At 40.9% G+C, this 25,697-nt stretch overlaps 1 protein-coding gene across 3 annotated transcripts in view; it reads left to right on the top strand.

Annotated features, from left to right (window-relative positions):
- Srgap2 (SLIT-ROBO Rho GTPase activating protein 2) overlaps positions 1-25,697 on the top strand; it is a 243,088-nt gene that overhangs the window by 75,208 nt on the left and 142,183 nt on the right. For all 3 annotated transcript variants that reach the window (XM_071600131.1, XM_027934675.3, XM_034636185.2), the window contains exon 3: positions 17,275-17,467. In XM_071600131.1, coding sequence (XP_071456232.1) covers positions 17,275-17,467 — 193 coding nt within the window. The remainder of the gene's footprint in view (positions 1-17,274; positions 17,468-25,697) is intronic.

Here is a 25,697-nt window from a genome sequence, read left to right as displayed (position 1 = left end):
ATGATAAAGAATGTGAACAATTAAAAACTGTATGTACAGTGCTTCAAACCTCCTTGACCTAAATGATGGTGGCCAGGGACTATTGGAGAAGAGGGTGAGGAATTAGTGTTTAATGCGTACAGTTTCAGTTGTGGACAATGAAAAACTTCTAGAGTTCGATGGTGGTCACGATTGTACAACAATATGAATGTACCTGAGGCCACTGAACTACATACTTAAAATGGTTAAAGTGGCCAATTTTATACTGCATTTATTACAATAATCACAGTTAATAATAATAATCACAACACCACCACTACCAACACCTTAGTCTTAACGCCGTAGGGCTCATCGCCACTCACCATTATGCACACATACTTGATATATAGAGGTTCTAAACTATGAGGTTTTAAAGGGGAAAATTGGGAAAAGAATAAAGTTGTTGATATTTTAAGAAGAAATGAAGCATTGATTTGAGGATGCTGACTCATAATGGCGATGGGCAGGGAGCATGAGAGGAATGGTGGAACTTTAGATAGGGCAAAGGGGAGAGAGGGGAAGGGAGGAAGCATGGGGGTAGGAAGGATGGTGGAATGAGTTAGACGTCATTACCCTAAGTGCATTTATGAAGACACAAATGGTGTGAAAATACTTTTTGTATAATCAGTGACTTGAAAAATTGTGCTCTGTATGTGTAATATGAAATAAATTGCATTCTGCCATCGTGTATAACAAATTAGAATAAATAAATAATTTAATAATAATTAAAAAAAAAAAAAAAAGAAATGAAGCAGCTGCCATAGCTGCTGTTGGCAGGGTGATAGACCCTGAAAGACCGTGGAGGTTCACAGTCTATTGCTTGGTCAACAGCCTTAGAAAACTTAGATGTTAAGAAATGGGTTTTGCATTCTCTCTGAGGTTGGAAACACTCTCCACCAAGTCCCAAGATACCAGTTTACTACTCCACATTTCCAGAGTGGACAGGCTCTTGCTCTTTTCTTCCTCATCATGAAAAGAAGAGAGAATACTGGTAATACCAGAGACGAGGAGGGAGAGGCGAGGCTGAATCCTGAACTTTTTTGTCTGCCACTTTTAGGTCTTGTGTTTCTCACTGGACTTCTCTCATCAGACCCAGGAAATTACTTCCTGTGCTCTCTTTCCCCAGGCTGCCTGGAGGCTGGAAAAGCAATTCATGTCACTTACTTTGCATGGGTTGGTTGGAGGATCTTTTCTAGTTGGTACATGTGTCACAGGGACTCACAGAGGCATTTTTAATTTGTAGATGGATATAATACCTTTATTTTGTTTATTTTTATGTGGTGCTGAGGATTGAACCCAGTGCTTCACACGTGCAAGGCAAGCACTCTACTGCTGAGCCACAACCCCAGCCCACAGAGGCACTTTTTAATCTTTTTACTGGCCTTTGTGGTCCTGTGACCCTGCTTGTATTTAGAAAGTATCAGCTTATTGAAAATGAGACTCTTATTTTTATTTAAATATTAACAAAGACCTACATACTTTTTTGTTTGCAGGATGGTAACAGATGCTAGATTCTGGCATCTGGATTTTAGTAGCAATATTTAAAGAAACTATTACAGAGGGGAGTGAAATTTAGGAAGAACTTTGCCAATTTTTGCTCATACTCGGAGGCTTGTGTTTATAGTCTTTGGCCAGCCTTGAGCAATTGAAACTTTTGTTCCAGTAAAGTTTTCTCCTAAAAAGATTTCATTAATTATGAAAAATGTCCTTTGGGCATTGTGAATCCTTTTGTGGCTATCATAAATAATGGGGGGAAACACTGGTCAAAATATAACAGGGTTCAATAGATAATGCATCTCTCCTTTGATTTTTAGTGTTTTTTTTTTAATTTTTAAAGGACTATTGTTGCTTTTTTGGAAAAAAAATATTAATAGATACACGACAAAAAAATCCAAGCAAAACGGACAAAAAAAAAAAAAGTTAGCAATTAGTGTTGCAAATCCTGTTTTACCAAAACAGCCCTTCATCCATTCATCAGTGTATATTCGTGGGGTGCTTTATGTGTTAGGCACTGAGGCATCAGGGATCAGAAGGGAGCAAAGCAGAGTCCCTGCATCATGGGACTTGTGCTGCCGTGTGAGGGAGATAGCAAATGCATTAATAGATTTATAAGTATAGTGAAGAAAGATAAAATGGGGTAAGGGCATAGAGGGTCAGGGGCTCTTTCAGGTGGAGGGCAGTGAGGGCTGCTTTGAGAAGCAGAATCTGAGTGGACAGCTGAATAGAGTGAGGGAGTGAGCCAGGTAAAGTTGGGAAGTTGCTTCCAGCTAAGGGAAGTGTAGGTTAAGTCCCTGAGGTGGGAGAGTGCTTGGAATGTTCTGTGATCAGAGAGCCCAGTGTGCCTGTGGAACAGTAAGAGTGTACTTTAGAGACTGGAGGGTCTGGGCCATGTAAGACAGACTTTGGAAAGCCTTTAGCTCTTCTCCAGTGAGAAGCCATTGGGAGCTGGTGAGCAGGGATGCAGTGTAGACTACAGAATTCAGGGAAGTAAGAGTACAGGTGGCTGGACCTGATAGGGACCTTGATTCAGGACAAAATGCTGCTGCTGAGTTGCATTAAGCAGAGACTGGTAGAAGGGCTGAGAAAAGATTGGGTTCTGGACATATTTTGAAAGTAGAGTTGACACGGTTTGCTAATAAATTGAATTGGAAGTTTGAAAGAAAATACCCAATAACAAGTCTGAAGGATTTTGGCCTGGTGGGTGAATGGTGGTGCCATTATGGGGATAGGGAACGTGGGTGGGGCAGGAAGGGGTCAGGGTGAGATGTCAAGAGTTCAGGCTTGGGCATAAGTTCTAGGTATGTTTAGAGATCTAAAAGAAAATGATAAGCCAATTATAGGAGGCTGGAGTCCAGGAAGAGGTCTAGACTGTGAATATGGATTTGGGAGTCACGAGGTATAGAACTGAATGAGACTTACTAGGAAGCAAGTAGAGACAGAAAAGCAGCCATAGAACTGATAACCTGGGGCATTTCATGGTACCATTTAGTGGTTGGTAAAGGATAAAGTTCCAGCAAGGGAGATAGAATCTGTGTCTGGAAGCATATCAGGAGAGGATGGTACCCAGGGCCAGTCTCTATGCTGGTGGAAGTTAAGCAGAGTCTTGAGAACTGGCTGTATTTGGCAGGATGGTGACCATTACTGCCCACCACAAGAATGACAGAAGTGAGAGCCTGGTTAGAGTGGGCCAAAGAGAGAAGGTAGAGGAAGGAAGTAGGAAAACCATTTTGAGTGTCATTGTAAAGAGAAACCAGGATAAAAAGGTATCTGGTTGACAAGGAGAGGGGAGATTAAGGAAAATGACATTTTAAAAAAATAAGATGGGAACCTGGGTATGATGGCACACACTTATAATCCCAGTGGCTCAGGAGGCTGAGACAGGAAGATCACAAGTTCAAAGCCAGCCTCAGTAACTTATTGAGGCCCTTAAATGACTTAGCAAGACCCTGTCTGAAAATAAAAAATAAAAAGGGCTGGGGATGTGGCTTGGTGGTTTTAAGCACCCCAGGTTCAATTCCTGCTCCCCTCCCCCCCAAAAAAAAAGTGTGCAGGGGGTGGAGGGAATATGACATATTTGTTTGTTATGGGAATGATCCACTGGAGAGGAAAAAATGATACCTATAATTTTAGAAGGGCTTGAGTAAGCAAGAAGGGGTAAGATCTGGCTTGTAGGTGGCAAATAAACCTAGGAGAGGACCTGGGACCAGGCAGGCAGGTTAGAAGGGCAAAGGATTTGGTGTTGGGCCACATGGACATTCTCTTCCAGTGTGAGTAGTTAGTGCTATATATCAGCAGAAGGTGGCTGGTGAGAGCAAAATAATTTTATAGGAATGGCATTATACCATATGTGCTTTAGAAATAAAAAATAATTGAATTTCATTTTACTGAATTTAATAGAGGAAAGGAAACTAATGTGAAACTGAAGAAATTGTTGAGCTTCAGATAATGTTTCTTCTCCACCAAAGATAATAGCTTCTCAAGTTCTCTCTAAGGTTAAGAATACAATTATGAAAACCGTTAGGAGGCTGAAGTTGCTATTAATATATGTAACTACATTTTTAGCTATTTCTTCACTTTGAGATGGTTTGGCTGGTTTCTTGCCTAGAAGGATTCAGTGATTCATGTTTTTACACTTCCCTAGTGCCTGGTGTTCGGAGCTTAGTATATCTGTTTCCCCCTTGCCAGGGTTTGTAGCATTTACATTTCAACTTGCATACTCCCATTTTTTGGTCTTGGTATTGCATCTAACTGCCTGTTCTTTTACCTTCTACCCTGTTCCTCTGGTTTTGTTTTGATTGATCTTGAGTACAGGGTTTCTGTTTCTCAAGAGGGCTTCATGAGTGCTTTCTACGCTGAGATCTTTCAAGTTGGAGAATGTATGAGCCTTTTTTACACTTGAGCGGTGACTCAGCTCGTCATAATATTCTTGGATCACAGATGCTCTCCTTCAGAATTCTTTAAGACATGGCTCCCTTGTCTTCAGGGTTTGATTGGTGCTGTGGAGAAATCTGAAACTGACTTGATTTCCCCCTCAATTCGGTTTTCTCCATCTTAAATAAATCTTTCTTGATCTTTGAAAGTAAAAAACTTAAATATCATATGTCTTGATGTTGAGTTTTCTATGTACCTTTTCATAGTGTATGGTGTGCCTTTTTTACTCATAAGTTTAGTTCTGTGGAAGTTTTTCTGTCTCATTTATCTTATTCCTTTGCATTTACTCTGGATTCTCTTAAGCCTTTTTCTGCATGCCATTAATTAGGTTTTAAAAATTTTCTCATTAGGAAAAATGTCAAACACACATAAGAGAATAATGTTATGGACTCCCACTCACCCACTGCCCTGCTTCAAGAAATCACCAGCTCATAGCAATCTTGTTTCAGCTGTATCCTCTACCCACTCCCACTCTTCTGTTATTTTGAAGCAAATATCAGACATTATTCATCCTTAGATATTTCAGTATTTATCTCTAAGAGATAAGAACTCTTTAAAAAAATCATAACCATTAATAAAGTTCATCCAGTTTGTTATAATCCACTTGCTAATTATATAACATGGCTTTGTTGTGTTAGACCAGCAGCTTCTTTGCTCCAAAGGTGCAGTGGGTGACTATAGTTGCTGGCCCTCAAAACCAGGAAGATGAATCTCAAAAGAATAGGCTCCAGAACTCTTCCAGATGCAGAATGGCATTGCTTTGGATTGGGCAACAGTAACATGAGTTGTGCACACAGGAAGTGCCTGCTGTTTCCTTGGTGCTCTCTGAATTTCTAGTGCTCACGTGAACTGTGGAGGGAATGAGGGAGGATCAAGAATGTGCAGTTTTTTTTCTACCAAGAAGTGAAACTTAGGCCCTCTCTAGTTTAATAATAACCATGAAGAAGGAGCTGAATGGTTTGAAGACTGTGTTCTAGTTTTGCCTTTGGTGGCCATGAGGTTTATTGCAGAACTTTTCAAACTTAAGGCCAAAACCTTTTAGTAGATCATAAAATCAAATTAGTGATCCACAACCACCATTTTAAAAGGCAATTAATATCAGAGTTTGTGGCATATACTAAGGATATTGTTTTCATGAAATTTTTGTTTCAGTGTGTGTGTGTGTGTGTCTGTGTGTGTGTGTGTGTGTGTGTGTATGAACTAGCTTGGCTTGCAAAAGCTAGAAGCCACTAATTTGGTTTATTCAGTTTCTATTACTTTCTATACCTTCAGGAACAAAGAGCTCTTGAGATACATTTTATTTATATATTTAACAAAAATTTGTCTAATTCTTACAATATATATGTGGAACTATTCTAATTACCTTTACAAATATTAACTTATAGAAAGTTAATATTTTAACTTTTAAGAGATAGGTATTATTATAGTCAATTTTTTGCAGGTAGAGAAATTGATGCACAGGGAGTAGTTGAGGTTCATTGACTTGTCTAAGGTCACACAGCTAGTTATGTGATGAAGCTGGCATTTTTAGCCAGTTTGATTCCTTAGTTTGATTTTTTTTTTTTTCTGCCACCTCTCCAGATGATTACATCCTTAAGTGATGGCATGGACTTTAAGAAGAAATGATAAAAAGGTGTTTGCTTTTCCACTCCATTCCAACACATACACTTAAACAATCAGAGTTAAGATGGTGAGAATGAGGGCTTTCTATTAATAAATTCAAGGATCCTCTTTATTAACTAATAGCCTAGAATTTATAGAATTCCAGGATGAATGAGTCAAATGGGACCACATCTTAGCTTCATAAACACATGATATGGAGGAGTGGTCAGGAGCACTGATTTAGAATTCAACACATCTAGGGTCAAGTGGGAGGAATCATGGTTGATTTTTAATTAAAAGGGGACTTACTAGACACCAGCCATATAGTAAGTATTATATATATATTATTTCTTTTACTCTTTATAACAGTGGAGTGACTGGTGTTACAAACTCTACTTTATAGAGTTAATGAAACAGACCTAGAGAGATTGTCTTATTCAAGGATACACTGAGAGCAGGTGGAAAGCTCAAATTAAAACTCAGGTTTTTCGGAATGCAGAAAATCTGTGCTTTTTGAGGCAGGTGGGGACCTGGGGATTGAACTCAGGAGCACTCAACCACTAAGCCACATCCCCAGCCCTATTTTGTATTTTATTTAGAGACAGAGTCTCACTGAATTGCTTAGCACCTTATTTTTGCTGAGGCTGGCTTTGAACTGCGCAATCCTCCTGCCTCAGCCTCCGAAGATGCTGGGATTACTGGCGAGCACCACCATACTTGGCAGAATCTGTGCTCTTAACCACTCTACTTTACTACAAATTTATCTCCCCAGGGTATTTTGAGGATTGAGATAATGTACTTTTATACTTGAATAATGACTTGATATAGGCCTGCTTGACACATAGTGATCACTTAATAAATGGCATTTGTGATTACTATTAAATATATAAGATGTGTCTGCCTGTAACTTTTATGGAGAAAGTTTACCTTTCTATACAAGATCAACTGTAGTAAACTAAATCAGTTTTTAAAACCAACTGATCACTTAACATATATACTGAGTTCTTGAAAAGTAATGGATGACCTCAAGGATCTGCTGAGTAGGTACTTTCATTGCAATAAGAATTGCATCTAGGAAGGGAATGTCTACCCAGCCTCAAGGACAGTGCCTGGCACATGACAAATGTCTTAGTCCAGATTTCCTAGAAAATGAAACTTATACTTTATTTGTGAGAACAATCCAAGGCAGCAGGAATAAGAAGAAAATGGGGGAGAGAAAGGGAAAGAGGGAAAGCAAATATCAAGCACTGCTTAGAAGCTGATCTTAGCTTCAAGGGAAGCTTGCTTGGCTTGGAGGGACATCTCAGAGAAGCTTCTGCATCTGTATACCAGAAAAGAGGGAAAAGGTTCAATTCATCAATTCCCATTCTTTTGGTGGAAGTTTGACCTGATGGAGCTTCAGTTCCTGTACATTCTCAGTCATGTGGCTTCTGGCTGAACAGGTCCCTCCAAATCTCGTGCCTCAGTGGCAACAGGGAAACCCTGGGATAGGATTGGGAGGCATACAGAACATGCTCATGACCACAAACTGTCAGGCTAGCCACCAATGTCATGAAGGACCAGAACAGCCATTGCAGCTGCCAGAGTGCATAGTTTTCCAGGTGGTCAGCAAGAGGAGGTGTGTGCATCTTGGGTGGGAGGGACATATAAACTGGATCTGGCAGAGTAGCTTCTCAATAATGACAAACCCTCAATTGCACAAGTTAAGAACTCTTTGTCTGCCATCTCATTCAAAGACCCTGCAGTTATTGACATTTTTCATGTGTGCTTTCTTCGTCTACTTTCTATCTCCTCTTCCCTGTCCATCTACATGGGGCGCCCCACGCCTGGGACTACTTTGTCTTTCGTTCTATGTGCTGTCTTCAGACAGCTGCATTCACTTTCATGGTTAACTTCCTAACTCCATCTCCTTGATGATGACTTCCAAATGTCTATTTCCAGACTTGACCTCTCCTGAGAACTCCAGTCTGGAGAATAAACTGCCTTTTCCAGCAGGGTGCTTCATAGGCCTTTCACAGGTCCAGTCAATGTCTTGTCCTCCTTACTCATTTTTGTTTGTCTCCCTCTCTGACAATTAGTAGTAGGTTCTTGGTCCTTGCTTATTGAACGAAACTGGTAACAATCTACCAATACTAAGTGTTAAGCGGGGTCCTGCACAAAATGAAATACATCCTCCAGTGCCAGCTCTCTAGGAACTTAGGGACTAGATTTTTGTATGGATCTGGTTTGTTTTCCATCTGCTTTTGCTGGTGCCCTGAGCAACATATGGTTTACCCTTGTCTTTTGATAGAGCGGACTGGTTTGAATTGGCATTTGGTCTTTTCTGGAGTTATTTGGTAGGAAATTCCCTGGGTTTTGATCCTCCTTGGGCTGTTCGGATTTCTAAGACTCTTGGTTTGTCCAGTTTCAATTTCCTGTTGGGCTGTGTTTGTATCTCTTCTGCTCATGGAGCCTGCAGGGACCTCTCTGCTAACTCTGGCCTGCTTTTTCTTTTCTTTTCTTTTTTTTTTTTGATTGAACCTAGGGGCATTTAAGCACTGAGCCACATCCCCAGCCCTTTTTACTTTTTTTTAAATTTTGAGACAGGGTCTCACTAAATTGCTGAGGCTGGCTTTGAACTTGGGATCTTCCTGCCTCAGCCTCCCAAGCACTTGGATTATAGGTATATGTGCCACCATACCCAGATTTGGCCTGCTTTTTGACTGTCTCTCTTCATACCTTTCTGTGTGGATTTCCAAGTCACAGAGCTGCACTCAGAGCCTGCTAAGTGTCATCTGCCCATTGCTGCCTCTTTACCTTTGCTCTGCTAACCCCAGTGCTCTTTTCCCATCACTCTCATTTCCCTTTAATACTGTCTAGCTCAAAGCCTCAAGACTAACTCAGGCCCATACTCCTCTCTGAACGTAGTCTGGGACCATTATTTTGATCTAGTGTTCCACTACTGTACTTTTGCATTTATTCTCCCTTTCCCCCCAGTTGGATTATAAGTTCCTTGAGAGTGAGACAATGTCTTACATTTTCTTGTATAAATGTCTTACATTCATGTGTGTTCCAGTGATTCCTCACCCAGATCTTTGCACAGAGATGGTGTTAGATAAATATTTGCTGGGTGTGCTGGTGGGTTATTGTGGTCCTTGGGAACTGACTTGGAGCTTGTTTCTATCCATGAGTAGGGGACATCCCACTAGGTGCTATTTCCCAGAGGAGTTGTTGATATTCTGCTTCCACATCTTTAGTTTGTAGTTCGAGTTAATTCTAGATTTTGGACCTTGGCAATTCTGTTTCTTAAACATCTCAGGCAAGGCCTAGGAGCTAAAATTACTACTTTGGCATTTGATGTGGCAGCTTGTTCTTCTGGGAGCCTTTTTTCTCTGACTTGCTATTGAGTCACTTGAAAGAGCCACGGCGGCCTGCCACAGCAATCGCGATGATTAAAGTTCATTGAGCTAGCCCCCTGCACACCCTCCCGCCTCATCGGCTTTATGGGGTTGCTTTCTTTGCCTTCACATGGGGGCTGGAAAGTAAATGGATGACTGAGTGTCCTTTGAAAACTCACAGGGCCATTTTTCTCCTCCTCCTTCTCACTAGCTGGTGTCACTTTGTCTCCAAAGCTGTGTGCATTGTTTTTAGGTAACACAAAGTTCATGTAAGGGGAGAGAGGGTCTTTTTTTTTTTTTTTTTTAATATAGTTTTGGAAAATTCTGCTGCACAAGGCAGATAGTTTTGAAGATGTTTAAATTTGCCCCCCAACAGAGAGAACTGTAGTCAAAAGGAAAGCTAGTAAGGCCAGGACTCAGATCACACCACCCTTCCCTCCTGCTAAATTACTCTCTTATCTTTGAACCCAAGAGTCTCTCTTATCTATCCAGTGTGCCCACCACCGTATAGGACAGGATGGTTTGGACCATTATTTTTAGGATCACAAGCTCTAAAGTATGTATCATTGCTAAGGATCAATGTGAATACATGCAGGGATTTTCCACTCATGGTATTCTGCTCATCTTGACCTGGCTACCATTAGTCAATATTGGTCATGAATGCTTACTCCAGGTCTTGATTAGGAAGGCCTAGGGACCTGTGCCTCAGACCTCCTTCAAGGTGATCTTCCGTGAATCTGTTTATTATTTCCATCATAACATAAACTTTCCCTAGCACCATTCCAGCTGCTTGGAATTCCAACTACTCTGCTGGCCTTTAGATCAGCTCCTCCTCCACTGGCACCTTTGTCGGCTGCCAAGACCCCTGGTCACCCTGTGTTCTACTCAGGCCATCCTCACTACCTCAAAAAGAAGTAGTGCCCAGGTATTCCTATCTTCTGGCTTAGGTTTTATCTTCCTCTGCAATATTATTTCCTCACCCTTCATTTACAAAATTTCCACTCATCCTCAGAGAACTTGTTCAGACTTCTATTTCCTTCCTCTCTTTCCTTCACAAATTTGGAGGCCTGGTCTATGCCAGGTATTGTTTTGGGTCCCAGGAAGACATTAGGAAACGAAAAAGATAAATTTCTTTCTCTCAAGAAGTAGATCCTTCCTCAAGAAGCCTTGCTTCAGTAATATTAGTTCCCACTGATCTTTCTTATCTCTTAGAAGTGTTCCTCATAGTATTTATTCTTAATCTCATGTGCTTACAGTATACAATAACATGAACTTTTATATTACATTTATAAAAATTTTTTAAATGTATGTTTTGATTGTGTCTTTACAATTAAATTGTAGGTTCCTCTGGAACAGAGATCTTTATACTTCTGAATACTTCAGAATCTCTCACTTTATCCTTTAGGACTTCTTTGTTTGCAAGTGACCAAAAACCCAAAGCAAAATAGATTAAACAAAACGTGAATGAGTTGGCTAGTGTGACTAAACGTTCCAGGGATAGAGCTGGCTTCTGGCCATGACTTAATTCAGGCACTCACATTTCCTTTTCCCCTTCTCTCAGCCCTGTTTCTCTGGGCCAGCTGCATTTTCAAACAGACTTGTCCCTCACAGATGGCAAGATGGTGGCAGCTGTCTCAGACTCTCATTGTCACCAGGTCTTTTAGCTCCCAGCCAAGGCCTGGAAGTAATGACCACCATCTTTAAAGGACAGAGGAGGGGAATGGGTTTTACCAAAAGCCCTTGAACCAACAGTGGGGAAGACATAGATATAAGGAATGAAAAGTTATTCTGGAGGCATCAGTTCCTTGTTTGAAGTATCTCATGTCTGTGAGTATGTGTCTGTTCCTTCTTCAGTAATTATGAGGAAAAACATTATCAGACACAATCTTTGAGGAAGAATATTTGCTGTTTTCTAGTTTACTGAAAGTAACTCTCTGGCCTTTCCTTGGAACAGTGACTACTCTCAGATAAATAATAGTGTCAGTCACTGAAAGTGAGTCACTGTGTGTACACCTCATTTATTTATACTATTATTTCACCTTGTTTTTGTTTGTTTGTTTTTTCTCCACAAACATACTTATGTCATTGTATTATCAGAACACTTGGAATGTATTCTAAGTGTTTCCAATAGTAAATAAGAAAGAACATTGGCTTGGGAACCCTGTGACTAGGGTTCCAGTATCAGATCTGTAACTAAAAAGCTGTGTGGTCTTGGTCAGTTCTCTTCACATCTCTGGGTTTTGGTTCTTGCATTTGTCCATCAGGGGTTTGTAAGAACCCTCCCATTACTAAATTTGAAGAAAGGCAAAGCAGCAGGGTGAAGAGCAAAACTTGGCAGGGCCTTCTGGCATTTTGTTTCCTAAGGGACAGTTTTCAGAGGGGCTCATTACTGTGGTGATAAGAAATCTTGGTAAGAGATATGAAGGGTAGAGCCTGATGAAAGCCCCAATTGTTTTCTTATATAACACTGCTGGAAAGGTACTAGGAATTAATATTCCTGAGATGGCTGAGGTGATGTCATGTGTTTGTGAAAGGGCTAAAAGCAGGTGAGACAGATTTTGTGGAAAAAGACTGGCAGTCAGAACAGATTCCCAATGGAGAACATGGGCTGATCTCATGCTCCATGCTGGCAACAGAGCCTGTGGGAGCCACAGCCCCCGCCCCTAGGTGCCGCACACCAAGGTGAAGGGGAGAACGTGCCTGTGACTTTTCTGGATGCCCTCCTTCCCCATTTTCTCCTCAGAAATGTGGGATTCATGACTTAGAGAAAAATTCCTGAATGCGGAGATGAATTTTGGAAGGGGAAAATAAATGAGCTTTATTTCTGAGGATTGAAAGCAGTAGGCTGAACACAGTCCCCCACATGGAGTCCTAGGGATTTCCTGGTTGTTCTCTGAAGTGAGGGTTTTTTAGAGGATGGTGCCACCTGCATTGGCAGGTGTTATAATTTAGAGGCTATAAGGTTGTTGGTGTGTCAGGGCCCTGGCTGTGTTTGTTAAATGATCAGTATCCTATTAGGGCTGGTTTTCTTCTGTTGCAACCTTGCTGTGATCCTTTGGTATCTTGCCAAAAATGAAATAAGCCTCCTTCAAATTCCCAGGACAGGTGTATTTAGGATATCAGCTGTGGCCAAGTATGGACAAAGAGGCCGAAGTCCCCAAGGGAAGCTTTATTGGGTGTGTCTGCTGAACCTGGGTTGGAACCATGCACAAACACCCCTTGTTAGGTTTTGATCGGACACCCTTTGGAAATGATGGAATGGTGATCTGCCTGCCAGTGGAGTTCAATGTCATTGTCAAGCCTGTTGTCCAGAGGGGCAGCTTCCAAGATTTCTTTAGAAATATTCAATGCTGAACTGATCTAACTCATTGGAATGGAGAAATAGAAACCAAGAATCCTTCCTCCTTTCAGTGCCTGTTTATTGGGGCCATTTCCCCTTTAGTTGGCAGGATGGTACTCAACAGAATGTGCTGTGTGGTTGTTAAAGTTCTAAAACTATTTTTTTTAGTGAAATATAAACCATATACTATGCAATTTATTCTTTTTAAAGTGTGCAGCACAGTGTTTTTTAGTATATTCATTAGGTTGTGTAACCAACACGATTATCTTAATTGCAAAATAATGAGGTTAAATTTTGACTTGAATTCTTTGAATGAAACACCAATCAAAGGTCAACTCGCATTCTCAAGAAACCTGTTTAAAAATCTTTGGTGCCTCTTGCAAATGAACCTAAATTTTTATTCAGATATTATTTGAAAAATAAAACAAATAAATAGACAAAAAAAAAAAAAAAAACAGAATAAAGAGAGGGCACTAGACTTTGGAGAGAGGGAGTTTTTTGTTTTTATTTTGTACTGGGGATTGAATTCAGGAGCTCTCAACCACCGAGCCACATCTCCAGCCCTATTTTGTATTTTATTTAGAGTCAGGGTCTCACTGAGTTGCTTGGTGTCACACCATTGCTGAGTCTGGCTTTGAACTCGTGATCCTCCTGCCTCACTCAGCCTCCCGAGCCGCTGGGATTACAGGCATGTGACACCATGCCTGGCAAGAAGGAGGTTTTTGCTTTATTTCTTTTCTTTCTGCTGTTGATGATATTTAAATCTTAGGTCTTCGGGTTGGAACTTTGTTATAGTAAAGAATATTCAAAGCAAAAACAAGACTTTCCTTGCTTTCTTGTCTTTCTCCTTTGTCAAGCCATGTTTCATTGGGATAGGGCTTCGACACTGTCTTGTTCTCTTTTGTCACCATCATCTAGTACCTGTCATACAGGATGGGTCAGTAAGATTTACTGAACAAATAGGCTCTATTGGGTCATTTTTGGCATGGGACTCCAGGTAGTTGGTGCTGGGGGAATTTTTCATATTCCCAAGTCACAGCTGCTTATAGAAGGTAAAAGCTTGATATTTTCCCATGCAATTCTAGGAAAAGAACTTCCAAGGGCCCCATCATCCCTGCAGCTCTTAGGACTTCTCATCCAACTGTGAAGTGGATTTGGAAAGCCTTCTTGAACTGGCGTGGTGAAGCACAGTGTGGGTGGTGTGAGCCGTGTGTCTTGGAGTGTGCACACATGTGCACGTGCATACTTGCCTGAGCACACAAGGGAACTGGGAGGCATTCCTGCATGTTTTTATAAATTGCCCCTTTCTTCTTTCTGCCCCTGTGGCTTGTTGGTAGGCCAGGGTGCAGAGTGGCCTCTAGTCTGGGCACACGGCCCAGGCGTGTTGGCATTCAGTGGCCTATTGTTTTCTGCCCCTTATATACATGGACAGAGGACCGGGGCTGGCACAGCTGCCTTCTTGGGGACCATTGTTTATCTTCGCAACAGCAGCAATAGTAGTGGCAGCAGCAAAGCCTGAAGTGACACATTCTGCTTGGGATAGAACAGCCGTTCTGTCTTGGAGCTGTAGGCCTTGGAGTGGGGGTTGCTCGAGTGTCCCTTAATTTTGCTGTGTGGATGTTCTGAGGCCAGTAGCAAAGGGGGCTTCTCCTTCGAGGGGAGTTGTGGGGGAGGGAAGATGCTCAGTGGTGTCATATCACACATAAGTCACAGTGGCAGGTGCTATCTATTAGCAGAGCCTCTTCTTTTCCTGAATTGGGGTGTGGATATCGCTTTCTCCCTTTCTCTGTCCTCTGGACATACTGACACACCACAGGACAAGAAAAGCACTTCCTTCAAAGCTGTCCTGGAAGGAAGAAGCATGGAAGGGATCCAATCCATTTGTGGATTAGTCAAAATATGGGTTAGCTCATGAGTTCATGGACTACTGCACACTCGATGCTGGGATTCCGAATTACCCCTCAACTGGTAGGTGGGGAAGGTGATAATCTAGGGCCAAGAGCCATAGTCCTAGACTTACCCAGAAATGACTATAGAGACTCCACGCTGGGGCTCTATTTCTTTTGTTTCTCTGCCCCATCATCAAGCTCTTTGATAAATCAGACAAACATTAATTTAGTTTTAGCCATGTGCCTAATTATGTGACCCTTTAGTATATTACTCACTGATTCTTAATTTCAGTTTCCTCTTCTGAGCAGTTGGGATAATTAGAGATACCTTATAGATTAGGCTTGAGAATTAAATGAGATAATGTATATGCAAGTTTATATAATGTGTCCAGTAAACACAGTCACCCTTCCCAGAAGCGTCCAGAGAGGGTGCCTGAGGATGGGCTGCAGTTTGTGCTATGCTGCCCACTCACTGAGAAAGTCAGGGTGGGAATCCAACTGGCTAGGTGTGCTTAGTGGGTGTCTTAGACTAATTCACATGTCTTAGAGGTCCCCTATGATGTGCTTGGTCCTTGGACAGAACAGCCCTGGAGTGGCCTACTTCTGGAACTTCATGGGTATCATAGGACTTTGCCTAGAGTTTCTAGAACAATCTGTTATGTTCCTTTCTACCCTTAGTTAGTGAGATTACTGAAGCAAAGTTTTGGGTGAAACATAGGTGACCCTCAGGGGCCTAACAGCCTCACTCCCCTTCCATTTCCCCTTGTACCTTTGCTCCTGATTAGGTATCCAGAGAGCCATTTTACCTTAATAGGTAGTTCTTAGGTAAGGAACAAGTTCTAAGGACTATCAAGGAGTCTTTTGGATGCTACCTCTACCTAGTCTGCTTGCCGCATGGCTACCACTGCTAGCTTTTCTTTAAGACAGAAGGGGGCCAGATGCCTCTAGGAAGCAGTCTTGACAAGGGCTTTACCTTTGAGACTCAGAAATCCCTGGCAAAAACCAGGTGCCTGACATGACCTCTGCAGATCTTTCCCCCTAGTACCCTTGTAATCAGACTCCAAAATACACAGAACAAGAGAGCTTTGATGAGTGATGACCTAGGTGGCTTTTCTGTGCAGCCTTCTGTCGGCTTGAAACAATCCTCTGGTGCTCAGTTTCAGTTCAGGTGAGGTTACTGTAGTTCTGGGTGACGTTGTGGTTGGCAAGGGGGAGGCCTGGGGATGAAGAGGATGAACTGCCGGATCTCCCACAAAGGATCAGATATGAGTATGTTGCATACTGATAGCTATAGAAACAGAAAACCAAAATGAAGATGGGGCTAGATTATGGCTCCCAAGCTATGCCAAGGCAAAGCCAATTGCACCCTTACCCATCCTTGTTGCTTTAGCATTATGACCCCAGTACCAGATTTGCCACTGAGTTATTTGCAGCTCACCGTCATATCCTAATATACTTGGAGCTGAGCATGCCTACGGGGGGAAGGGATCAAAGAAATGGCTCCATTCTGACTGAGATGGCGCTTGGGACATAGCATCAGCAGGATCCACGCTGCAGGCCTTCTCTGAGCTGAAAAGCACTCTGGTGTTGGCAGGCTGCTTCCCGGGAGTGCCAGGTCTCTTGTCAGTAAAACATGCAGTGTTGCATTCAAGGCAGATCTGGTTGCATCTGGAGCTGCCATTGCTGCAGTTCCACAGAGACAGTGTGTGCTAGCCCTGTACAAGGACAGACTAGCCAGAAATCTGCCAGGCTAGAGCTTAATCAGTAATGTTTCTAGCTCTGACATAACAGCTGCTTTGAGGCATCTTCCATGAGGATGAAGCAGCAGAGATATAAATGGTATTTGTTGTGAAAAAGATCTCTTTCAAGTCAACTCTTTTTTTTTTAAAGCTATTTATTTATTTTGGTGCTGGGGTTCAGACCCAGGGCTTCACAAGTGCTAGTTATACCCCAGTTCCCAATTACATCCTGTGACATTAAAAACTATGAAATGATTGATGTTGAATGGTTTGCTTGCCCAGAAGTCATGGTGCTTGTTTCGTTCTTGATGGTCACCATTTGACAGGTCCCTTTCTACCACCATTAAAATATCCTGACCCTCATCTTAGTATATGAAGATGCTGAAAGACATTTTGAAATGATGGGGAAAAGTATGAAAAGTAAAGTTAGTCTGTCTGGGTTTGAACCCCTGATTTACTACTTACTAGCTTGTCTTCTTCAAGACTTGGTATTCTCATCTTTTAAATGGGAATATGGTAGTACCTACCTCATAAGGTCAATAATTTATTTGGACTCTTTTGCTAGAGGAGGATCCAAATTTTGGCACTATGTCAGAAACTCAGTAAAATGGTTAATAATTTTAGCTCTGAATATTATTATGTCCAATAAATATTTCTCCTAAATTATTCAGCAGATTTCTGATTCACAGTGTTCATCAATGGTCCATAAAGAGTTGGAGTTAGGGGATATGCCTCACATTATATGGCCAGTTTAGACTTTAGGCTTTTTGATGAAGGGCTTTGAATTCCCCAGGGGACAGGAAACAAGAAAATGATCAGGGTGTGCAGTATGTTTTTCAGGGCTGTCCATCTGACTGTTTTCCTTTGTTTTGTGGCAGAGATCCGGGCTCAGCTCACAGAGCAAATGAAATGCCTGGACCAGCAGTGTGAGCTCCGGGTGCAGCTGTTGCAGGACCTGCAGGACTTCTTCCGGAAGAAGGCCGAGATTGAGATGGACTACTCCCGCAACCTGGAAAAGCTGGCAGAGCGCTTCCTGGCTAAGACACGTAGCACCAAGGACCAGCAATTCAAGTATGGACTCCATGGTTATGACCTTTGCTTTTAAAGTCCTTGAGAGTGGGATCTGGGGTGGAGGGAGACTGAAGATGCCACTTAGATCCAGTTGGATTCATGAGCCAATGACTTCAAATTGATCAAAAGCCTCAAGGACTTTCCCTTTTTCACATTAATCTTACATGTAATGTGTAGTTCTCCATCTTGTAGAGATCTGACTAGAGGATGAGCCATGCTAATAACAGTAAACTTTTTTTGTAGTTCTAGGGATTGAACTCAGGTGTGCTCTACTGCTGAGTAAGTCCACATCCTTTTTACTTTTTATTTTGAGACAGGTTCTTACTAAGTTACTGAGGCTGGTGTTGAACTTATGTTCCTCAGCTTCTGCACCTGGCCAGTAAAGACTTTTATAGCCATTTCTATGTGTCAGTCATGGTTCTAAGGGCTTTGCATGTATGTCAGCTAACTGAATGCACATAATTTCATTTGTTTGGATTGTTATTACTCCTTGTTTACATGTGAGGAAGCTGAAACATAAAGAGTTTAAGAAAATTAATCCAGATCACATACACATATCCCTAATAAGTCGTAGAGCTGGAATTGAAATATAGGCTGGCTGGGTCCAGTTTCTGTACTCAACCATTTCATCAAACCATTTTTTAAAAAAATATGTTTATATGTATGGACCTTTATTTTATTCATTTATTTATACGTGGTGCTGAGGATCGAACCTAGTGCCTCACACATGCTAGGCAAGCATTCTACCACTGAGCCATAGCCTCAGCCCTCATCAAACCATTTTTAATCATAAGAAATGAATGATATAGCCAAACAGCTAGATCTATGCAGTTACTAAGGTCTATTCCTTCTACATTTACAATCTTTTATGCACCTGACCCCTTTACTCTGTTCACATTGCTGTTCTCTAGTTTAGAGCATCATCTTTTGATTGAATGATTGCAATACCTACTCTGTTATCCATAGCAGAGGTTTTCAAACCTGACTGCATCTCAGAATTTCCTGGATAACTTTTTTTTTTAACATTCATTTATTTATATGCAGTGCTGAAAATCAAACCCAGGGCCTCACACATGCTGGGCAAGTGACCTACCATGAACCACAACCCCAGCCCTTTTTGGATAACTTTTTGCAGTTCTAGAGTGTGGTCTCCTATTCTAGAACAATTAAATGAGAATCTGAGGAGGGGGGCCTGGGTAATAGGATGATGTAAAAGCTTCCCATCCTGTGAAGAGCCACTATTGAGGTTCAAAGTCTACAGCTTCTCCCCATTCCAATCTGCTTGGTCCAGATATGATCAGATTTAGAATTACTGGAACACACTGAGGATTGAACCCAGTGCCTCACACATGCTAGGCAAGCGCTCTACCACTGAGCCACAACTGAGGATGAGACAGTTTCTGTTGCAAAACTTTTAATGACTCCCTATCATCTGTGGTGTGGTCTTCCATCTGCATCATCTGGGTTGTTAGAAATTTAGGGCCTCAGGCCCCACCCTAGACTTACTCTAGAAGATCCTCAGGTGATTGGGGAGTCTGTTGAAATTCAGGAAATACTTCTTGGGCTGGGGTTGTAGCTCACTGGTAGAGTGCTTGCCTAGCACATGTGAGACACTGGGTTCCATCTCAGCACCACATTTAAATAAATAAAATAAAGGTATTGTGTCCATCTACAACTACAAATATTTTAAAAAAAAGAATAGAAGAAGTGTTTGTCTATTCACAAAAGGGCACACTTCTTGGTTTGTCCTTCAAGCCCCTCTACATCTGGCTCAATTAATGTTCCACCTTGTTTCTTGTTTCTGGTCCAGCATACATTAGCCAAATAGATCATTCACTCCAATGGGCGGCTCCTATCTGTTAATTGAGCTTATGAGCTCATTTTTCACATCTCTGTGTGTGTAAGTCATACCCAAGTCATGAGACCCATCTAAACTGCTCCCTAAGAAACATTAGTTATTCTCTCAGAAGAAAGAATATTCTCCATATACTAAATTCTTAAAACATTTTATTCATTCTTAGGACATTCAGCACAGTCTACCTGTATCATCTTCTCTTAGTGGACTACACAATCTTGTTTTGATTCATTTTTCAGTGTCCCACTGTGTGTAGCAGAATATGTGGTATAAATAGATGCTGAGTAAATATTGTGGAATGAGTAAATGAATGAGAATTTTAAGAATTAATACCTAATAAATAAATCAGCTATTGTCATATTAAAAAAATAATTAATGCCAAGTCTATATTATTCCCCCTATTTTAAATTCTTCTATATTCTCCAAATAATAGAAGGCAGAAATTATCCTCTTTAAGCCAGCTTTGAGCAATGAATATGGAAATTAAGATGGAGAAGAATGTATGACACTCTCAATACCAGCCAGAATAAGATTTTCCTCCAGATGTTTTCTCCTATCAAAGTCCCTCATCTTTCCCCAATTCTGTTCTTTTTATGATAAGAGTCACATGTCTATCTCAACAGGAAAAAAATTAAAAACAAACAAAAAGATAAAAGATTCATCTGATAATAAAATATTATTTTAGTATATGATAAATGAAGACGTGGGGGAGGAATCATTTGCTTTAGAAAATGGTTTAAAGTTGGATTTATTTGGTTGGTGAGCTCCTCCTAAGTTTAAAATAGCATTTAATTTTTAGCATTATATCATATTCTCATTTAAGTACATTTATAAATTATAAATTAGGATACAGATGTGTTAATCTCTAAGTCCGACTTGCTTTAAGATCACATATAAGGAATAGGATGGTTTTTTTTTTTTTTTCCAAGACTCAAGAAAACTGATTCCCTTTTGATAAAGCTGGTACCTGTGTTATTTTTTTCTTATATAGCCAATGAATATTTACTAAGAGCCAGTTCTGTGTTCAGTATTGAACAAAGTATTGGAAGAGACAACAGAAGTGTATTGTATATATACATAGGGGGTCATATCTGGTTGGAAAGAAGGATTTTGAATATAGGAAGCAGAGGATAAAGCAATATGCTCTTCTTAAGAAATCTTTGGTGTTATGTAGGACATAGATAGATATGATAAAAGATCAGAAATACATCTCAGAGATACAGGATCTAGAATATTCAGGAGAGTTTTTATGAAGCATGTAGGACTTAGGTTAGATTTTAAAGGCAGATTTCTGTAGAAAAAGAGAACAGCATGAACAGGTGAGGGGAGACAGGGATATTTGGTGGTGAGTGAGTGTAGGGACTAGTGTGGGATCCAGGCAAGGTTCTTCTTACACATTCATTTAACTAATCCATTGCGTATTCCTTAAACTCCTTTATATGCCTTGGGATATAGCAGTGAATAAGCCCTACCCCGTCCATAAGGCACTTACAATAGAATGAGGAAATGGGCATTAATCAGATAACTCCATTAGGTATATTGTTTAAAGTGGGGTAGGTATTAAGGGAAGAAAAAGTACAGGGTGGTACGAGAACCTAGAAGAGGGGGACTTCTCCACTCCTCTGTCCATCACATTATGGTGGTTTATACCAATAACTTCCCTCTGGTCTTAGTCTGAGTTAGTCTACATAATCAACATACCTTTTTATAAACCTACCGAGTACTGTGCACTGTGCTGATTCCTTTGGAGACTAAAATAAGCTTTGGAATTCTTACTTCAAAAGAAAGAGAGTTAGATTTTCTCCCCCTTACCAGGCAGGTAAAAAGATGGAACACCTGTAGGATAGTGTTGTCTGATGGAACTAGAAATGTTTCAAGTAGAAGACTGATAAAAGTTCTTCCCAGTGATTTCTTATCGATAATTTCATGTATAAGGCATCATGAGAGATGCAGAGATGTGATCCCCAAGCCCAGGAGCTTTCTATCTGTTAATTTCCTGTTTTTAAGTGATCAAATGTGGTCACGTGATAACAATTTCACATGGTACAGCCTAATAAAGAGTTGATACATACATATAAGTGCATTTAATATAGACAAGATGCTAAGAAGCTGGATAAGAGAGATCCAGTCAACACCCTACTTTCATACATGATTTATTCCTTAAGATAAGTCAAACAGGTGAAAGTCTAACTGCAGTTTTATGTGGAGCAGGTGGATTGTAATATTATAAGTACATATGTGAAATTCTGAATTATATTTCACCTGATAATTTTTCAGTATTTTGTACCTTATATTTTCTTCACAATTAAACCCACAACCTACCTGCTTAAACCCTTGAACATCTGAAGAGTCCCCGTGGCTGATTTCTACCTTTATCTTATGTGTTGAGTCCTCTACTTCTCAATACAACACTAGGAAATAACACTTTCATTTTTCCATTTTCCACTCATTTTGTGTTGAGTAACCAAGGTGCTTGCATAGTACAAGCATTGCTGCATAGAGAACCTTGCTGTTGAAATCAAACAGGCATTTGGCAAGTGACACCACCAGGCCATACTTGACACATTTTTTGGCAACAGAAAATTTGGCCTTTTGTCACAGGAAAGGTATTTTAGGTATGTCTGATTTGGTTAACATATAAGCGTAGCTGCTGTAACAGACACTGAGTAATAACTTGCACATGATAGAGGTTTCCTTTCTCTGCATGTAATAGTTTGAGTGTTAGCTATCCAGAACTGTTTCAGGCTCCTTTTCCGTCTCCAGAGAGCTGTCCTTGTCTGTATGACTCAAGATGGCTCACTGCCACTATATCCCCATTCAAACCAGCTGGAAAGGCAACAGGGCAAAGGGAAAATATGTCTTTATTCTTTAAAGATGCAGTCTGGAAGTGGCACATACATGCCTTCAGCTTACACCCTGCTGGCCAGACTTGGTCACGTGGTTATGCTGAATTGCAAGGGAGGCTGGGAAATGTAGTTATTGCTCTGAGTGATTAGAAAGCAGAGTTTTCTATTAATATATAAAAGTAGGGGAAATGTATTGGAGAACAGTTAGCAGTATCTGCCACAATATTCATCTGTGATCTGTGAAAGGGCAGGTGCACAAAAGAACATGGCCACCCAGCCATATAAAGGGCTTTGTTCTGGTTGTAGGACTAGGGAGAACTTCATGAAGGTGAAGTTCAATGTATAAGAAATGGAAAAATGAAAGTGCCAATACTAGGTATTGATCTTATAAGTTCCCTATAATTGAGACAATGCAGAAGTTGTAAAAGGAGGATGAAGAAATGAGAAAGAAGCATTTTAGACAGAAAGGTGTTAGTAAAGGCCCAGAGGTGTAAAAAACTCAAAGCAGGTGGACAATTTACCTGTTTTGTTGAAGAACAAGAATCATCAACATGATAGTGAAATTAACCCGGAAAAGTTGGTAGGACTCTGGAGATTTCAGAGGTTTATGAATACCATGTGATGGGGTTTGGGTTTTATTCTGTCAGCATAGGGGAGCCATTGATAATTTTTGAGCAAGGCACATAATGATGGATGTGCTTTAGAAAGGTTACTATGGCAACAATGCATATGCTCAATTGCAGTGGAGAGACTGGAGGAGGAAGACCTGTTATTAAGGTATGGCTGCCCAGTGGTGAGGTTAATGTGGACCGAAACTCAAGTCATGTCCTTGGAAATAGAAAAAATGGAGCCAAATGTGAGGGCAGTAATCAACTGAAGTCCAAGAAGCTGGGCCAGAGAAAGGACTCTTGGTTTCCTGGATCTCTGGAGTGGCAATTGTATTTTCATTCAGCCATTAAACTGTAGCCTTGATTTTGCTGACTCTAGGACTGGTCCCAGAATAGTTCATTCTCTGCCCAGAGCATCTCAGCGGGCACTCATCACCTCCCCCGGAGCTGTAGCAGCTGTTGGCCCAGCAATGCCATGAATTTGTCTCTCTGTGCTGCCAGGAGAGCAGCTGCCAGCAGCAGCTCTGGACAGACACGTCTCAGGGCCATGGAAATTATTCTACTTGGGATGGGACAGGTTGACCAGGGCTGAATGCAGTCCACATGGACTCATACCACCCTTTTCCAGGCCAGTTTCTCACCCTGCTTCCATTGCAGCCTCTCATCCGGGGTTAGGTTGGGCATTCTGTTGCAGTTTTAAGTGACTGCATTGAGGGACAAATGTTGCGGAACTGCTTTTTTTCATCTTCTCTTGAACAACTTCTTCCCCTGGAAACCATTATCCTGTCGCTCTTTTGGCTTTGCTGCTTCTTCTGCTTTGCTTCTGCTCACCTTTTGTCCTCTCCCACACTGGCTCAGTGCAGACAGCCTCATTAAAGCCCACACAGCTTCGACTCCACGGCAAAGCCTGACCCAATGGTCCCATCCCTCTCTTTCTCTCCCAGAGAAACAGTGAGAGATGCTGCACACAGAACTGTACCAATTATTCAATTCTGCCTTCTTCTGTTTTAAGATAGGTAACATGGCTTCCCCATCCTTGAGACTCTGTTAGTGTCTGAAATTCTGTCAGCCTGTTTGATTAAGAGCAGAGATAAAATATTATGTGAGGGTAGGAAGCCTTTCTAGGGAAAATGTTCTTGCAATTTCTTTGGCTCCTTGAAGAGCATAAATGTATTCCTATTTGTTGCTGAGCCTTTGATTGTCTCTTTTAAGTGGAATCTGTGTTAATATTACCCAGCAGGATTCTAATTGATAATGCACTGGTTGCTTTTTTTTTTTTTTTTTTCTTTTTTACATAGACTTGCTGTAAATTACCTTTCAGACAGCTCACTTGGTTTTGATCTCTTACTTTTAATAGCTCATTTCTTTGTTTTATTTTGAGGTAGCTTTTTTTTTTTCTATTGCATTTTTAGAGAAATACTTCTATGTTGCTCTCCTGCTGTGTTCCTTGCAGAGGTCTCATGCTATTTGATAACCCACTGTCAACATCTTTTCTTTCTCCTGCTTTTCCTTCTCCTCAACAAATATTTGTTGAACATTTTAAAGGTCTTATTCTATATTCTTATAGGAGGGAGTCACAGAAGTAAAAATAGTGGTTCTTTCCCATTCAGATTTGTTACTAAATCAGGAAGAAATCATATCTGAATGCAAGAACACAAATCTTCAGTGTAAGGCTATATGTGGTAGCATCAAGTACGTGCTACCGAAGAAAGGATGCATAGTTGCTGTGATCAGGAAACTTCAGCTAGGAAATGGGATTTGATCCAGGCTCAGAAGAAGACAGATAGGATCTCTTTTTTCCCCTCACATGTTTTTATGGGTGCACTATTGTTGTACATAATGGTGGGATTTGTTGTTAAGTATTCATGCATGCACACAATATTACAATATAATTTGGTCAGTATCATTCCCCAGTATTTCCCATGGCAAAGCTTGACCCGTGATCCCATCTTTCTCTTTTTTGTGCCAGAGAAACAGTGAGAAACAGTGTCCTCCTTCCCCTTCATCCCTTTCTTCTATTCCTCAGATCTCCCTTCAATTTTCATGAGAACAGGATCTTGATAGATGGAAAGAAAGGCAGGGGAAGTTGTTCTGGACACAAGGGGCACAGCTGGAGGAAAATTCACAGCTCTTTGGGGTATTAGGACTACACTGGTTTGGCTGGGGTACAAGTGGATATGGAGGAATTGGGCACAGGGAGGTACATCATGCAAAGCCCTGGCTCTTGACTGAGAGATCTGGTCCTATGTCGTGGACACTGGAAAGCATTGAAACTTTGAATAACTTATTGTCCAGGCTTAGGTATGAACTCTACTTAAGGAAGATTAACCTGGTGATAGTTTGCTAAGTGACAAGAAATTTGAGACAGGAAAACCAGTTATGGCAGTAGATAATAAGGATCTAAATTAGGGTAGGATGGTAGGAATGGAAAGAATAGGAATTTATCCTTCCGTCCTCTTAGTGAATATGTATTATGCTCTGACCCTGTGCCAGACACATGCCAGGCAAGACAGATACTGCTCTCTGCACTCCTGGAGCTTACAGTCTAGAGACAGATGGACAGCACCTGGTGTAGGAAGCACCTCCAGGAATTGCTGACTGATGGGATTCAGATTTCAGTGAGCTTAGAAACACAAAAGAAAGAGATCCAGGGAATTTATTTTTAGATTTTAGTGCCTAGTAAATTAATGGTACCTTAACAGAAATACAGAAGTGAGAAGAAGGAATCGGTTTTGAAGGACTAGGATATGAGAAATTTGGTTTTTGGAAGTTAAGTTTTAAAATGCATGGAGGATATTGAAGCAAGTGTTTTTAGTAATTGACAGAAAATGAACAGCTATATGCAGTGCTTAAAGAGAGGTCAGGATTGTTGGAAGAGATTTGGGTAGTTTTAAAGAGGTGATATTTGAGACTGAAAATGT

This window comes from Marmota flaviventris, chromosome 12 (assembly GCF_047511675.1).
Source record: "Marmota flaviventris isolate mMarFla1 chromosome 12, mMarFla1.hap1, whole genome shotgun sequence".
Lineage (NCBI taxonomy): Eukaryota > Metazoa > Chordata > Mammalia > Rodentia > Sciuridae > Marmota > Marmota flaviventris.
This window is presented reverse-complemented; position numbering and strand designations above follow the sequence as displayed.